The 15274-nt window shown below is 47.8% G+C and overlaps 1 protein-coding gene across 4 annotated transcripts in view; it reads left to right on the top strand.

The window, feature by feature from the left end:
- Positions 1–14109, top strand: part of LOC100691573 (bone morphogenetic protein receptor type-1A) — a 49675-nt gene extending 35566 nt beyond the window's left edge. For all 4 annotated transcript variants that reach the window (XM_019355629.2, XM_019355628.2, XM_019355627.2 and 1 more), the window contains 11 exons: positions 2979–3272; positions 8465–8627; positions 8729–8831; positions 8938–9037; positions 9156–9243; positions 9961–10105; positions 10444–10636; positions 10984–11281; positions 11358–11533; positions 11642–11772; positions 12159–14109. In XM_019355629.2, coding sequence (XP_019211174.1) covers positions 3206–3272; positions 8465–8627; positions 8729–8831; positions 8938–9037; positions 9156–9243; positions 9961–10105; positions 10444–10636; positions 10984–11281; positions 11358–11533; positions 11642–11772; positions 12159–12284 — 1590 coding nt within the window. In that variant the 5' untranslated portion in view covers positions 2979–3205 and the 3' untranslated portion in view covers positions 12285–14109. The remainder of the gene's footprint in view (positions 1–2978; positions 3273–8464; positions 8628–8728; positions 8832–8937; positions 9038–9155; positions 9244–9960; positions 10106–10443; positions 10637–10983; positions 11282–11357; positions 11534–11641; positions 11773–12158) is intronic.
- Positions 14110–15274: the final 1165 nt, after the last annotated feature.

Raw genomic sequence — 15274 nt, forward strand, 5'->3', positions numbered from 1 at the left:
CACGCCGTCCAGTTTTGTTTTTGTTCGTGTCCAGAACATCGTGGATCAGCTTTAGATGGAAACTAGCTCGCTAACTTCCTGCTAGCTCCTAAACTTTGTAATTGCTGTTAACCTCCTAAGACCTGACCTCTTTCATGGCATTCATTTTTAATTCCTCTTTGGTAGTTGGGCTGATTGGGACCTGATGAATGTAAAAACAAAGAATTACCAGAATTTATTTATTTATTTTTTACCTGATTTTTGTTTCTAAGAAAAATGAGAGCCACATATGAGGATATTCGTTTAAACTTTAGATATTTATGTGGTCATAAATATTTTGTACTTGTAAATCAGGATTTGTGTGTGTAAAAAAAAAAGATTTGTGTGTGGACTTAGCCATAAAAACCCCTGCAAGTCACAAGTACAAATTTTGACCCTATTTTTCTTCCTGTCATCTGATTGGCCAATGTCATGTCAATCACAAATGTAACAATCCAATCAGAGAACAGATGGGTTTGGCTGTCGGAGGGGCGCTTTTTTGAACTGCAGGTCTTTGAAGGGTAATACAGTTTGAAGCTGGAGGATCACTATATAAATATCCAATAGCAGCTAGGTCCGCTAACTTTCAGCAGCTGTTGAAAGGATAAAGTTGTGGTATGTCAGTGGTTAGAAATACCATTATTACTTTAGGATTAGTTTAACACAAAGTCAGGGCTGACCCGGGACCATTGCTGTGAGTCACAGTGCGCAGCATAAAGGTCCTTTCACATTGGACGCAGGATGTGCTGCTAATGCTAACTGCTAACTAAAAGCCAAGGATCCAGAATTTGTTGCGCTGGCTGCTGGGCTCTGTGGGTTTTTGCAGCAGCTCTACCTGTACTAGATGCACCTGCTCCTTGTCGTTTCTATCTCTGACTTTATGTCCTCTACAACAGTTTGTTGTTTTTGCTAGTTCTTCAAATGTTCAATAAAAACATGTATGCTAATTCATAACGAAGAAAGCTTTGTAATGAAGACTGTCATTTCCAAAACACTGCCCCCCCCCGCGGTCCGCAGCGCTGTTGAAAAGGCTGTGGAAGTCCCTGTATAAAGCACGTAGACCTGTGACACAAAAATCACCAAACTCAGACGACCACAGACTGTTTTCCTTCGTGGTGATGAAGGAAAACGCTGGGCTGGCATGTAAAAGGGCATTTATTCCCTTCAAGGACCTGCAGTTCAAAAAAGCGCCCCTCCGACAGCCAAACCCATCTGTTCTCTGATTGGATTGTTACATTTGTGATTGACATGACATTGGCCAATCAGATGACAGGAAGAAAAATAGGGTCAAAATTTGTACTTGTGACTTGCAGGGGGTTTTTTTTTGGCCAAGTCCACACACAAATCTTTTTTACACACACACAAATCCTGATTTACAAGTACAAAATATTTATGACCACATTTTGAGCCCATACAGTAGCAGCATAATGTCCTCATAAGTGGATATCAGGCCCATGTAGAGCAAAATTTAGTGTTTTGGTCTAAATAACCCAAAATGTGATGTCCACATATGTGGACGCCAGGTCCTAGGAGGTTAAAGTGGAATTAGCACATAGTTTTCCTCCGTTATTACCCTCTCAGCATAAAACATCAAAGTATTTTGAGAGCCTACTAACAGATTAACCAATCACAGCGCTCCTCCTGTGTCCCACCAACACAGAGGTTTATTAGATTTATTCAGCTTGTTTTCAGTTTTAAAGATTTATTTATGACTTTATTGCAGTTATTTTGAAAATGGGTGTACTTCTTATTCAGACTGTGTCGTGGGGTTGACTTGGGCTGTGGGAGCGTGAGGAGCCAAAACCACCAAAATCAATATTTCACTGATAACCAAGTTAAGCATTATTCATTTAAATGGGTCGTGAGTCACATTGGCAGCTTTAGCCTTCCATACATGATGACGCTGAAGTGCTGTTGGTCTTTAAACAACAGTAGAATGTGTCTAAATGTGCTTTCTTGCATTAATATGTTTAGTAAATATTAATAAACCCTTCAGCGATGCCTGTCCTCAGATTTAGAGCCGTGTTTGTCATGTACGCTCGACCCGCCCTGGGCGCCGTCCCGTGTGTGCGTCTTTGTTCTCTCTGGAGATGTGTGAAAAGTGGGTCACAGGTCGGACCCCTTTGAGGCCCGAGGGCAAATAAGAAGTGACAGACACCGGCAACGCATTGCCGCTAATTCCCTCGCACACCCCTCCGGCCCTCTCTCTGCGCCCACTAATTGCGACATTACATTATTAGAGCTGCGCAGGCCCGAGCGTCGGTAATTGCAGAACATCCCCGGACAAATGGTCGGGTAGTTAGTCGGGCCCTGGAGGCCAGCGCTGGGGTCACTAGGTCACGGCACGCTGAGTAGCATGCTCTCAGTCTCATCGTCGCTCTCATGTGAGCAGGTGATTCTAATGTTTTGGCCCAAACTGTTGATGTGTGTGTGAGGTCACTGTGATGACACAGGAAGTGTTATTAAAGTTCATAACTACAATGCTACAGAAACAGAACGCTGCTGAAGCCGATTGCTTCACACAGGATCAACTGAGGGGCTGCGTCGAGGCCCAGGATCAGATAAAGGAGGATTATTTTCACCAGAGACTCGTGCAAAGCTGCTGTAGGAGAGCAGAGAGGAAAGCTCTGAAGCTGGAAGAGCGCAGAAATGTTTCCTCTGACAATCGTCAGCAGCTACAGTGTTTGAACACCAGACAGCTGAATAGTGAAACTAATTATAATAATAAAGAGAGGGCGGTGCGATGGTTCACAGCATGAAGGTCGTGGGTTTGAATCCACCAGCCGGCCTCTCTGTCTGGGCTCCTGAGTCCAGTAACATGCAGGTCAGGCTGTAGGTGAGCGGGGTTGTCTGTAGTGCTCTCTCGCCCTGTGACAGCTGGGATGGATGCATCCGAGGCTTTCCCGATCAGCTGATGTTTAAGTCTTACTGAATCTCCTCTCTCTCTCTTTCTTCTTCAGAGTTTTGGACCCACAGAGCCTGTGAGACCCAGGAGGACCTGTTTTTGTGATATTGCCCTTCATCCCATTACCTCCACCCTCTCCTTGCCTCTATCTGGAGCTCCTCCCTGCTCCTCAGACTCCTGCCGTGGAACAATAACACTATCTCCTCCAGGCCCAGACCGGCTCATCAGAAGCTCTCGTTGACGGTGTGGGACCCGCTCGGGTCTGTCCGGGCCTGCTGCAGGATGCCAGGTCTACCGGTCTGCGTGGCGGTGACGGCCGTCGCTCTGCTGCTGTCCCTCGGAACTGACGGTAAGATGTTTAAAAGCTGGTTGGAGTGAGCAGCTGTGCCAGTGTTTGTTTTTCAGTGTCACAGAAACAAGATGATGGTGACATGATCTGAACCAGCGGCAGGCAGCGCGTTTCTCACAGGGTCAGACTTAGAAACAGGAAGTGAAAGGCCACATGTTTAAGGCTTCATATGTCAGCTACATGATCCAGTTATTAGTGGACAAACCTGTACTTTTATTCTGAAAGTTTAGCTGCTGCAAATCACTGAGCTTGGGCTCTTCCTGGCTCGAGTTTTGTTGCCATTGACCTCATCAGGCTGCGGTTTGGTGACAGCTTCCTGTCTCACGGTCACATGGACTCCACCTGAGCTCCATCTTTTTCTTTCTTTCTTTCTTTTTTAATAATTTCTCGTGTTTTTGGGGGGATTGCGATGTTCCCGGTCAATGTGTCGCTCGGCTCAGACGTGTCCTCTCTGACCCACGAGCTGCTCGGTTACTCATTAACCCTTCAGTTTGTCCTCGGCAGATAAGCGCTACTTCAGGCCACGTTAGCATACAGAGTCGCCGTGGGGATCCTCTGTAATCGGCGCCCCCCTCCCTGTGCACACAGCAGCTTTTTGTTTAAGCAGTTTTTAAGTGTCGGCCGGCCGATAAGGACAGAAATGTGACGGCGCTCCTCCTGCTTCCGATAAAATATTCCCAGCAGCTTCTTCCTGCACATCGAACTCGGCATCTGTGGTTTATTCACAGGGGAGACTTTTCCAGATCGATGGCAGCCAACGTCTGCTCGATGTTTGTGGGTGGAGACGAACTTCACTGAAGCTGCTGGTTGGATCCTTTTATTTAAATGTATTATAATCACAAACATGCATTTAAACTGCTTCAACCTGACAGCTGATGAATACACATGTAGTCCCTGAGATGTCCCGTTGGCACGCTGCTTTGGGCTGAGGAAGTAAGAAAACGTACAGAAAATATCGATCGCTGTATGAAAGCAACTTTACTGTAAATAGTGAAAAAAAAGAAACAGACAGACGTTAATAAAAAGGCTGTAAAACCGATGAAAATGCAGTAAAAGTTCAGACTTTATGGCTGGCTTCTTTGACATTTCCACATTTTCCTTCCTGTGGCCCAGATTGGACCCTTTGGAAGGCCGGTTGTGGCCCATGGGCCTTATGTTTGATTCCTTTGTTCTGTAACTCTGGCTCAATATTAAAGAAATCACTGACGTGATTCTTGAGCGTCAGTTTGACGGGCCACAGAATCAGTCTCCTCCTGACAGAGTCTCAGGGTGGAGGAGGCGTTCCAGCTTGGTGTGGATCTGAGTTAGAGGACGTGAGAGAGGTCGCCTCCTCCCTCGCCATTCTCTGACCTCCAAACACCCAGAGTCTGCTGATAAGAGCCGGCTGTAATCTGAGGAAGGGAGCAACTCTCCGCTGTCTTATTAAACTGTTTTTCCATCCACCTTCTCGCCTGCTGACTCCGCCTTCACTCCGTCAGGAAGCCATTTGTGTCGGTGACATTTACAAAGTGACAGCGAGGTGGAGCTGACTTGTTAACGTCACTGCTCTGACTCAGAGAGCTGCTCATTGGCTGACGAGCCTCCGTCTGAGTGTCTTTAACTTCCTGTCTGACCCAAATTTACCAAAAACGCCGTCTTCAGTCTGAGCCCATAAACCATCAGGAAAGAGTCGAGGTTGGGACAGATCGGCGACTTCCTGGGATCAGAAAGCCACCGTTAGTGCCCCCTGGTGGTCAGGTGAAAAGTGCTTCATGTTCAAATGGAGACGGCGTCCACCTTTAACACTGTGTGTGCGTTTGTTCAATGACGAGTTTTTACTGCTCAGTCAGGACCTTTCAATAAGTATCTTGTACACCTGCGACAGGTGAGCTGAGAGACGCTGGGCAGTGAAACGATGTGTCATAGATGCTCAGGTGTCCCGAGCTCCTGTCCTCCTGTGTCAGTGACGATTCGCTGTGACATCATCATACCTGAGTTAGCTGCTCATACACACCTGTGACTTTAAAGACACTGGATGTGAAAATACGTTCATATTAATATTTGATCCGTTGTTCTGAGGAGAAAGCGAATCTATTTTCTTCACAGCGATGGCTGGAGCGGCGCTCTGAGCCCCTCCCCTCCCTGCAGGAAGCTGTTGAACTGATTGTTGCCGCTCTCACTTCCTCTCTGCACATTAACCGTTTCCTGTACGAGCTGTTGGCGGCGCTAAACTCTCCAAACAGCCATTGTTCTCCGGAAATATCCGTCAATCCCTCCGGATACTTATTCACACTTTGAAGCTGTGTTTGTTTCCTCTCTGCGGACTCTGCCGCAGCGGCGGCACGCTTCGTATTTTATTTTGGAGGGCAGAATCACTGCAGGGTGAATGTTGGGGGCGGGGCTTCTCTGTAAAGCAGCCCCCCCCTCCCCCGGTGAGGCTGTGGCTCAGTCATCCGTTCATCTGACCTTTGAATTATGATAAGGGTCAGAGTCGTCAGTCAGCCATCTTTATCCCGAGGATTTTGAAGAAACCAAAGATGAGCCTGTGGACGGGCGGGTCAAGTCCATGGTTGTCTTTCATTGGCCAGCAGATTTCCTGATGAGACGGCGAGCTGCAGAGTCTAAACCAGCTGCTACCCCGGGCCGTGTGCACTGCGAGCTGCTGTGTCGTTGGAAGGCGTGACGGTCGGTTTCAGACTGACGGGCGGAGCTGCTGCTGCGGAGAGACTTTGCTTGCTTCTAGTTTTGACTTCCTCTCCTCCGTCAGCGCTGTCAGTCAGGCGAGGCCCCGCCCTCTCAGTGCTGGTTGACTTGGTAGAGAACTGTGGTGACATCACAGCCAATCCATAAACCTCCCGCAGCATGACGCCGCACCCTCCTCCTGTTATCCTCTGACATTCCTAATGACCCTCGGCTGTTTGGAGCAGCTCCTCCCGCTCTTCCTGCTGCGTCCGTGTTTCCGTGTTAACTCGTCCTCAGACTCCTCACGTCCTCTCCACGGCGCTGCCTGTTCTAGGCTTATAACGAGGTTGTTAATTACCTGGCTGGGAAGCTTTTCAGCTGCTCTCTGTCACCTCGGCAACACCGGGCCGGCCGCGTAAACATCCCCGGCAGGACGTTGGTGAGGAGGAGGAAGGAAGGGAGGCGGTGCTCGGCGGGCTCGCGTTGTAAAAGTTGAGACAAACAAAGGAGGAGCCGAGTGAGAGGATCCACATGGTTTAGATCAAAGGATTATATTCCCGTTTCTATGGTTTCACGGGAATATTTTCCTCACAGGAGACAAACTCTAACAACTGAGTGTGAAGGAAAGATGGAGGCCTCCACCTTCAGACAGCGCTCAGGTCACAGTGATGCTCACAGGAGGGAGATGCATTAACGTGGTGCTGGGACACAGGAGACCATGTTTTATGACGAGTCCACAGTGGGAATAAGGACAAATATTATAAATAAAACATGGAGTTAAAGCATAAATGAGGAGTCGCGTGTTTCTGCTGAATATTAAAACTGTCACAGCTGATGTTTAAAACAAGTGTGAGATTAAAATCAATCAAACCTTAAAGCTGTTTATTATAGACGTGTAATAAGTTTGACATAGTTCGTGTTTGTTGGAGTTGATGCAGTGATGTCACATGCTTTTATCGTCCTGTCAGAGCTAATGTTAGCGTGACGGCGGACAGAGCTGGATTAGGACATAATGTGGGAGCTCAGGTGTGTGGTGGGCAGGTAACTGTGACTCAGCACAGGCAGTAATTAAAGACGTGTGTGTTTGTGCCTGATTACAGACTGCAGACAGTTTCAGTGTGTGAATTATAAAGCTGAGCTTTACGACCCAGAAGGTTAAAAATAATATTTTAAATCAAAAAGAGCTGAAAATCATCTGACAGGAGAAATCAATAAGCAGATTGGTGCGTACTGCAGCTTCATCTCAGGTTTCAAACAACCGTCTCCATCATTTAAAGTCTTCTTTTTTTTTTTTTTGTCTGCTCAAAAAAAAATAAATCGGCGAGCAGTGATGTCGTCATTGTCTAGACCTGAAGGCCGTCACGGACCGCCCCCTCGGGGCTCTGATTGGGTGAAAGGCAGTGACGGGTGGAGCCTCTGCTCTGCCTCTGTCCACATGTGTGCTTAATAATTGTGCCGGCCGCCGGAGTGGAGACTGAGGTCTGGCAGAGAGGACGCTGGGTAATCTGACTCCCCCTGCGTGCTCTTAAAGTGGCAGTGCGGCTCGAGGGCGGAGCACGGTTGGAGCAACCGGTGTGGTCCAAACAGAAACGGCGACATTAGGCCGCCTCGACGGCGAGCATTACAGGAGCAGGAACGTCCAAACATCTGAGAGCGAGAGAGGCTTTCCCCAAGGAAAACAAACAGGAAGCAGGTGATGACATGTGCTGCGTTTCACAGGCGCGAGGCGTCGCAGAGGCACGCTTTCACAACTTAACAGAATTAAAACAGGAAACATCAGACGATGACTGAAGAGCTGAGAGAGACAATCCAGCTGTTCTGTATCCAGATGTTTGTTTTACCCCATCACATGATCACATGATCAGTTTCTTTGAGGTGATTTTGATCAGGATGAACTTTTGTGCTGCTCTCGGAGGGAAACAGAAACGATCAGCACATGAAAGCTGTGATTCGGTCACAGCGACTGTTGGGGGAGGGGCAGGGGGAGGGCGGGACTGGAGGTGAGCTACCAGCAGGTAGTTCATGTCCAGGCATGATGGCGTGCACGTCCACACGCCTCAGTGTCTTTGCTCTGAGGAAGGAAGGAAGGTGACGAGGCAGAGGTGTTTGAAAGTGATCTGAAAGACAAATACAGGAGGAGGAGGAATATCGTGAAGGAGAGTGGTGGTTTGAGAGCAGAGGGAGGCGCGGGGATTAGAGGAGAACTGAGATAAAGAGCAGACGGCTGATAAGGACCATCGTCCCCGTCTTTGCCTTTGAAACGCTCTCTGAAGGCGAGCCGCCGCTCGCGCCCATAAAAACCAAACACACTCAATGTTTTCAGTCAAATAAACTTTATTTTCTGCTCAGCGATCTCTGACCCGCCGTCTTGTTTGCTGTGGTCTGTATACGGAGTTGTCCTGCTCCTCCTGTCGTCAGCTGATAGAGGAGAAGGTTTCACCTCCTGCAGGAGTCACTCCGAGCTGCTCTCAGGCTTTAAGCCGTCACCAAAGAGTGAAAAATGTTTTAACTTCTGTTTGTTTCGTGTCCAGCTGCAGGTCAGAACCCGGACCACGTCCTGCAGGGGACGGGGGTGAAACCCGAGGCCCGGCGCCCTGGCGACGGTCCCACCATCGCACCCGAGGACCTCCCTCGATCCCTCAGCTGCTACTGCTCGGGTCACTGCCCCGACGACGCCATCAACAACACCTGCCAGTGAGTAGAAGCAGCGCAGTAGAGTCTCAGTAGAGTCTGTCACTGCTGCAGGGCTAAAGTCCTCGTTACTCGATGATGATGATGATGATGTCTGTCCTCAGGACGAATGGTCAGTGCTTCGCCATCATCGAGCAGGACGAGCACGGAGAGGTGCAGCTCACCTCCGGCTGCATGAAGTATGAAGGCTCTCACTTCCAGTGCAAGGTGAGCGGCGGTCTGTGTGGGCGTGTCTGTCAGTTTTCTCGCCTCTGTGTCTCCTCCCACTTTAAAAGCTGACCTGCTGTTGTGATTGGCTCCGTTTGCTCGGCAGGACTCCCCCAACGCTCAGACCAGGAGGACCATCGAGTGCTGCAACACAGACTTGTGCAACAGAGACCTGCAGCCCACGCTGCCCCCGCTGGCCCCCACCGGTAACGTGGAACACAGTTGCAGGTGTGAAGCAGGTGAGCTCGTGAAGCCGCACAGGTGACTAATATGTGTGTGTGTGTGTGTGTGTGTGTGTGTGTTCGTGTGTGTGCGCGCGCACAGAGCGAAGCCCCCACTGGCTGGCCTTCCTGATCTCCATGACGGTCTGCTGTTGCACGCTGATCTGCGTCACCGTGGTTTACTACTACAGGTAAGAGCTCACCTGGCAGCGACCGGCACACCTTCAAGGTCGCAGAGACTGTTTGACCTGCTGCTGTCAGCGGGGAAAGGCGGCGACGCCGACTCCAGTTTAGTCGAAACACAGACGTCTGTAGCTGATTGGCTTTCACTTCCTGTTGATGTCTGATTGGACGACAGCCGTGCATAAATCACCTGACATGAGCCGGCGTAGTGAATTCTTACAGCTCGTAATGATCAGTCACTGAATGGGTCCAACCAGCACACAGGTGTAGGAATAACACTGTAATCTAACACGACCACATCAAAGGCAATGAAGTAAGAAACACAGCAACATCAGGAAATCACATATAAAAGAAATACGAGTAAAATGAAAGTAAATAATGTGACTGAAAGTGAGCAGGAAACAAAACTGAAAATATTTCATGTCAAGTTTGAGCCTAAAAAAAAAATCTGTTTTCAAAGGTGTCGAGTTAAAGAGAAAGTGTTCCTTAGCTCAGGCTTTTATTTTGGAATCATTCTCAGAGTAAAACTGACGACTTCCTGTTTACATTTTCTTCATTTTTGTCTGTAGTAAACACACACAGACATTTTTATCATGCTAACATTCACTTTGGACCCTTTTGTAAAACTATTGATGAATCAAACTGAGGTGTGTGTGTGTGTGTGTGTGTGTGTGTGTGTGTGTGTGTGCGTGCGTGCGTGTGTGCGCGTGCGTGTGTGTGCGCAGGTATAAGTTTAAGAGCGACCGGCAGCGGTATCATAAGAACCATAAGGACCAGGAGCATGATGTCTTCATCCGGGAGGGCGAGTCGCTCAGAGACCTCATTCATCAGTCTCAGAGCTCAGGCAGCGGCTCAGGGCTCCCTCTGCTGGTAGGAGCTGCAAACACACCTACTCTGATTTAAACAACAGTCAGCACCAGCATTAAATTCACTTTGTTCTCTATTAGAATTTATTTTTGTTTCTTTGAGTTTTATTTTATCTGGTAGTTTTAATTTGATTATGAGTGAAAGTTGTATCATTTCACCTGTGATGTCATCGCTGTCATTGATAAAGACAACGACGCTGGCTGCGGTGGAGGATGCTCGAGGGTCAAAGAAGAAGACACTGATACAGAGCTTTGTTTTTAAAGCAGGTCAAAGGTCACAGACCACATTAGCAACCAGGAAAGTTGGAGCGCCCATCTAAAACTTCCTTTCTGCATCCTCAGGTGCAGCGGACCATCGCCAAGCAGATCCAGATGGTGCGTCAGATCGGAAAAGGGCGGTACGGCGAGGTGTGGCTGGGCCGCTGGAGGGGCGAGAAGGTCGCCGTCAAAGTCTTCTTCACCCGAGAGGAAGCCAGCTGGTTCAGGGAGACGGAGATCTACCAAACGGTCCTGATGAGGCATGAGAACATCCTCGGTAGGCTCACACGCCCGTGTTCTCAGGTCATGTGACCCGCAGTAAGCAAGTTGTGGTTTCTGAGCGGCTTTATGACGCCGTCCGAGCCCGAGGACTCAGCGCGCTCGATACGCCGATTGATTTTTGATTATGCACTGCGGCGTCTCAGACTGAGATACGGCGCCGCTCTCCAGCAGAAACAGCTGAACGATTATTTCAGCTTCATGAAAGTTCATCAGAGTGACGGAGGAGAGGCCGCGCTAACCACGGGCCAATAAGAAACGGTCTCCGGGTGCCTGAGACGAATATAAAGTAAATAATGTCGGGTGGATGTTTTTTACCTTCCTCCTCTTCTTCCTCCTCTGCAGGCTTCATCGCGGCGGACATTAAGGGCACGGGCGCCTTCACACAGCTCTTCCTCATCACCGACTACCACGAGAACGGCTCGCTGTACGACTTCCTGAAGCTGACCACGCTGGACACGCAGGCGCTGCTGCGGCTCGCCTACTCGGCCGCCTGCGGCCTCTGCCACCTGCACACGGAGATCTACGGCACGCAGGGCAAGCCGGCCATCGCCCACCGCGACCTGAAGAGCAAGAACATCCTGATCAAGAAGAACGGCTCCTGCTGCATCGCCGACCTCGGCCTCGCCGTCAAGTTCAACAGGTTTGCTTTAACTCCGTGGTGTATTCTCAGGCTGTTCTGGCCTCAGCTGACCTAACCTCTCATTGTGTTGCCATAGTGACACGAACGAGGTGGACATCCCCCTGAGCACCCGGGTGGGGACGAGACGCTACATGGCCCCTGAGGTCCTCGACGAGAGCCTCAACAAGAACCACTTCCAGGCCTACATCATGGCCGACATGTACAGCTTCGGACTCATCGTCTGGGAGATGACCCGACGCTGTGTCACCGGGGGTACGCACAAACAAACGCACGCCCACTCACACACCAGAAGAAGAACGTCAGCTGTTGCTGGGCGCGTCAGCCGCTCTGACGTTAATCCAGGTGTTGTTTCCTGTGCAGGTATCGTGGAGGACTACCAGCTGCCGTACTATGACATGGTGCCCTCTGACCCCTCCTATGAGGACATGCTGGAGGTGGTGTGTGTTAAGGGCCTGCGGCCGACGGTGTCTAACCGCTGGAACAGCGACGAGGTGAGGCTCAGACTACTTCCTGTCTGGTTTTTCACTCTCCCGACTCTCGAGGATGTTTTTTTTTTTTTTTTTTTTTTATTCCAGTCTGATGGGAAAGTTCAAGCTTTTGATTCAAAACAGCAGCCAATACCGGGACTACTTCCTATCTGACCTAACCACCAACATGTTCCTCTGCTGACCTGTCGCCGGTCTCTTTCTGCCATCCTTGTGTCTGAGCTATGATCAATCAAATTGAGACTGCGGCGGATGAATACGTTGGCGATGCGGTCAGACAGGAAGTGTCCCCGTGCTGGCGGCAGAACGGTGGGTGTCACAATGATGTTGTCAGAGCGGCTGTGTTCTTGTGACTTCCTGTTCGTCCTTTAACGGCGTGTTTGTGTCCGTAGTGCCTCCGGGCCATGCTGAAGCTGATGTCAGAGTGCTGGGCTCATAACCCCGCCTCCCGCCTCACCATCCTCAGAGTGAAGAAGACGCTCGCCAAGATGGTGGAGTCCCAGGACATCAAGATCTGACCCCACCCTCCTCCAGACTCACCTCAACCTCCGCCCCGGACCGCCTCTTCATCAGGGGGATGAAGGGGAGGAGCTAAAAGAGCAAAGGACCCATCTCAGGGCTGAACTGTGTCTCCTCCTCTTCCTCCTCCTTTCTCTGCGCCAAGCGACTTGAAGTTTGACGCTTTCTGTGAAAGCCAAACAAAAGATACAGACGACTTCCTGTGGAGGGGCGAGGAGGGGGGCGGGGCTTTCATTCCTCATGAATGAACTGAGTTTTGTTTTTGTTTTTTTTGTTCCTTTGAGGACCCACCTCGCCGAGCTTCCTCCACCTCTGCCTGTTTGAAAATGTTTTCTTTGTTTCTGTTCAGGACTGAGTTCTCCTGCCGTATTAAGATATCATCTCCACGCTTAGTTGAATATAAGCAGAATAAGGTACTATAATAACATGTGAATTTAAATGTGTAAATAAACGTTATCTTTAGATGCCGTGCCTGCTCGTGAGAGGAGTTCAAACCAGAACACTATGCTGCAGTGGTGTTGACGTCCGGCCGACTCCTCGGAGACACCGGCGGGAGGTCGCGGGGTCAGCACGGAGACGTCTGCCGTCCTGTTCGTCTGTCTGTCTGATGAAATTTAAAAAAAATAAAACAAAGTGGCGCCAAACCTGAAGAAGACCTTCACGAAAATCTCAGCGACGTAACCGCTTTGAAAGGGGACTTATTCTGCTCAGAGTGGCTTAGTATGATTAGCCCTTTGAAATAATCCTCATTTGTCTCACAAAGCCCCTCAGCTCATCCTCTGTGAAGCTCACTTTCTTCTAATTGGCCAGCTTCCGGAAGCCAGCAAAGGGGCAGGACATTATGTTCGAGATCTCCTCCACCTCTTGCTGACATAGATGAACTGTAAATCTGGTTAATTTTATTTTTAAAGTAATCCAGTTTTATGGGATATTTGCCCTTTTTAAGGCCCACCTCCCAAAGCCTGACTTTATTCTGATTGGCCAGGTTCTCGAAGACTGCCGAGGGGTCGCTGTATCACTCCTTGTTAATAGCAGTGTAACAAATTTGACTGCAGTTCATCTACAGGGCGATTGTGAGCCATCGGGGTTGAATTATATTTAAGACTTTGTATTTCATTCACTCTGGACCAACCCTAGAGCGCCCCCTGTGGAACAGGAAGTCCACAGAGGGGGCGTTGTTGAGGTTTGGACTCAAATGGATTATTTTTACATAAGTTTACCTCATCATATGAAACTGCATACAGTCAGTTTGATTGTTATGCGAGTCAAAAACTAAGAAAGCAGAACAGGTCCCCTTCAAGCTGATTGGCGTATTTCTGGTGAGTTTGCTTTAATCATTAGGAATATTTGGGAAACTGGTTCTGGATGTTTTTAGCCTAGCTTAGCACAAAGACTGGAACCTCGCCTCATACCAACTCTGGATGTGTTTAATCGGGTTTCTCGGACACACGTAGAAATTAAAATGTAAGAATTGCTGTTTAAGCAGCGGGTGCCACTAAGCTAACAGTTTGTGCTAAGCTAGGCTACAGTCGCTGTGAGCGGTTTCGTGTCGGCGGTAATGGGTTCGCCGTGCATGTTGGCTGCGCGTGAATGAGGCTAACGTTCGTACAGCAGCTATTTAAGCAGTAACCTTAGTGTGTCTGTAATTAAAGTTCACTATAGAAATAATCTCGAATATGTAAATGTCTTTTTGTTTCCTGCTGTTGGTGTTTTGTACAGCATCTGGTATGGTGCCTTATGAGTTTACCAACGAAATGAAAACTCTGTATACAGTCTGTCCAATGTACCGATTTTTAAGTAAATACTCTTATTTTAGTACACAAACCCACGGCGTCGCTCTGCTTCTTTCACACCAACACCTGAGCTTTTACTTTGAAAATCCTGCATTTAATCATTTTTTTTCTACCAGCAAAAGAAATTTGGTCATGAATTTGATTTGGGATTTACTTTGTTTTACCATCTCGTTGCCATGTTGTCAGTGTGCTCAGAGAGAAATTTAGTCAAAATTGAATTAAAATACTAGCTTGTGTCAGCATTTACCAAATCCAACTTTGTAACTTACCATTTGAAGAATGTAGTTTTAATTTACAAAAACATTTTTGGAGAAGGAAATTTTTTTTCTAATGGAAAACAAAGGTTAACTTATAAATATCATTAATACAATTAACTTTTCAGGTATTTCAGATTTATTTAAAAAACATACCTTAATCTTATAATATCCAAGTCAAGATTTTAAAGGTTCGTTTTCAATAAAGAGGAAATGACAATTACTTTACCACATTTACCAAGTTTAAAATTTTGGCATCTGAATGAAATTGTCAACATTTTAATCATTGTAAAAGTTTCTATATAAATTTGCTATGAGAATTTTTAACTTTAAAAATGTTGATTCCATGTCAGTGACAAAATGATCCTTGGACTAAAACTTAAATGGAAATTTAAGTTTCAAACTTTGATTCTGAAACTTTTTGCATTAGAATTATGTAACTTTAAGTTTCTAATTTTGACCAAAGAATTGTTCATGTTTTGTTTTTTTAGTTTCAGAAACTTAAATCTTACTGATTAACCCTGATTTTAGTCCCTGTTTTTGTTCTTCTAAACTTTGTCATGAGCTTCCAAATGTTCTGATGTTTGTTGGACTCTGCAGGTGATCACTCAGCTGAGCAGCCTGGTCATGTGACGACTGCAGGTGATAAACCGCTAAAGCAGTGTTACAGTGATGGTTTAAATGTGTCGGCTTTCGTAACAGTGCCACCACATCCACGCGACCGAAGCACTCCTGACTCTTTGAATTGTTAAAACATCGAGTCTCCAGTGCAGCATGGCCTTTCGACTACTTTACTCGCAGGTCATCAGTAAATCTTGCTGTTCACACGTAGCTGCACGTGTCCGAGGCCTCTCAGCTCACATCACTGAAAATACGACTTAAAGCTCAAACCTGAAATTAGCGACGACCCGTTTAAACGACTTTAACAGAAACACAAAGTCA

The sequence above is a fragment of the Oreochromis niloticus genome, linkage group LG13 (genome assembly GCF_001858045.2).
Source record: "Oreochromis niloticus isolate F11D_XX linkage group LG13, O_niloticus_UMD_NMBU, whole genome shotgun sequence".
Lineage (NCBI taxonomy): Eukaryota > Metazoa > Chordata > Actinopteri > Cichliformes > Cichlidae > Oreochromis > Oreochromis niloticus.